This window comes from Ctenocephalides felis, unplaced genomic scaffold (genome assembly GCF_003426905.1).
Source record: "Ctenocephalides felis isolate EL2017-DRISC unplaced genomic scaffold, ASM342690v1 CF-g0.4_SCAFFOLD_01604, whole genome shotgun sequence".
Taxonomy (NCBI): domain Eukaryota; kingdom Metazoa; phylum Arthropoda; class Insecta; order Siphonaptera; family Pulicidae; genus Ctenocephalides; species Ctenocephalides felis.
The window spans coordinates 51,770,772-51,771,739 of record NW_020537758.1 but is presented as its reverse complement, the minus strand read 5'-3'; the positions used below and the strand labels follow the sequence as shown (position 1 = coordinate 51,771,739).

General features: G+C 25.2%; 1 protein-coding gene across 1 annotated transcript in view; it reads left to right on the top strand.

The window, feature by feature from the left end:
• The window catches only part of LOC113373935 (angiotensin-converting enzyme-like), an 8,397-nt gene extending 8,026 nt beyond the window's left edge, over positions 1-371 (top strand). The window contains exon 7 of the mRNA XM_026614201.1: positions 335-371. Within this exon, the coding sequence (XP_026469986.1) occupies positions 335-371 (37 nt within the window). The remainder of the gene's footprint in view (positions 1-334) is intronic.
• Positions 372-968: the final 597 nt, after the last annotated feature.

Below are 968 nucleotides of genomic sequence, written 5' to 3'. Positions count from 1 at the left end.
TTAAATAAATACATAAATAAATTTCTTTATTCTTTATAAATATAATATGAAATTCTACTTATTTGTTATTGGAAAAACAAGTTATTTCATAATTAACAACCATTAACCAAAAAAAAATCAAAATATAGAGTTAAACGACCTAAAACTATAACTTGCTTTTCACTAATTGTTAGTCAATTTTTTTTTGACAACGTTTTTAACTTGTTATAATTAACAAAAATTCTAACTGTTTATATTTTTATATACGCATAATATTTGAAAATAGAAAACGAAGGAAAAAACAGTGTGTTAGTGTAATTTGTAGTACATAATATAAAATTTACTTTATATTCAGTATACTGAATCACAGAATTCAATATGCATTAATTTAGGTTCACTGGGAAAAACCTTTAGGTTTAATAAGAACTACAAATCCCTTAAGATAGTGTGCTCTAAAACATTTTCAATTTATATCTAAGTGTTATGTAAAGATTTATGAACCTGACAATTACGATTGATTTATTAGAGAGTACAAACATAAAAAATAACTCAAAATCCACACATGAATATTAAAGAGAACCATAAAAAATCATATTCAATCATTATCGTTATTCAGTTTTCTTATCGCTGATGAAAATGTCCGAAATAATTTATAACCAGCAATAATTCATAATACACATCACTAAAATTTATAGTACATGCATTATTTCACTTTGCTAAAGAATTTTAAAATATTCAGCGATAAAGGAAAAACCAATTGTTTGTAAATTTATTTTGCAAGAATAAGTGACTTTATATTGAATCCTGAATGACTAAATTTCCATTTGATATTTTACGGAAATAGGTGTCATTTACCAAGTAAAAGCCAATTCCCACAATAGTAACCATAGAATACAGAACCAACCAAACATCATGGCCAAAAACTTAATAAATAAAAAGCCATGGCATTGAACGGCTTAGATGAAAACGGCCCCCCTTTGATATTCTTT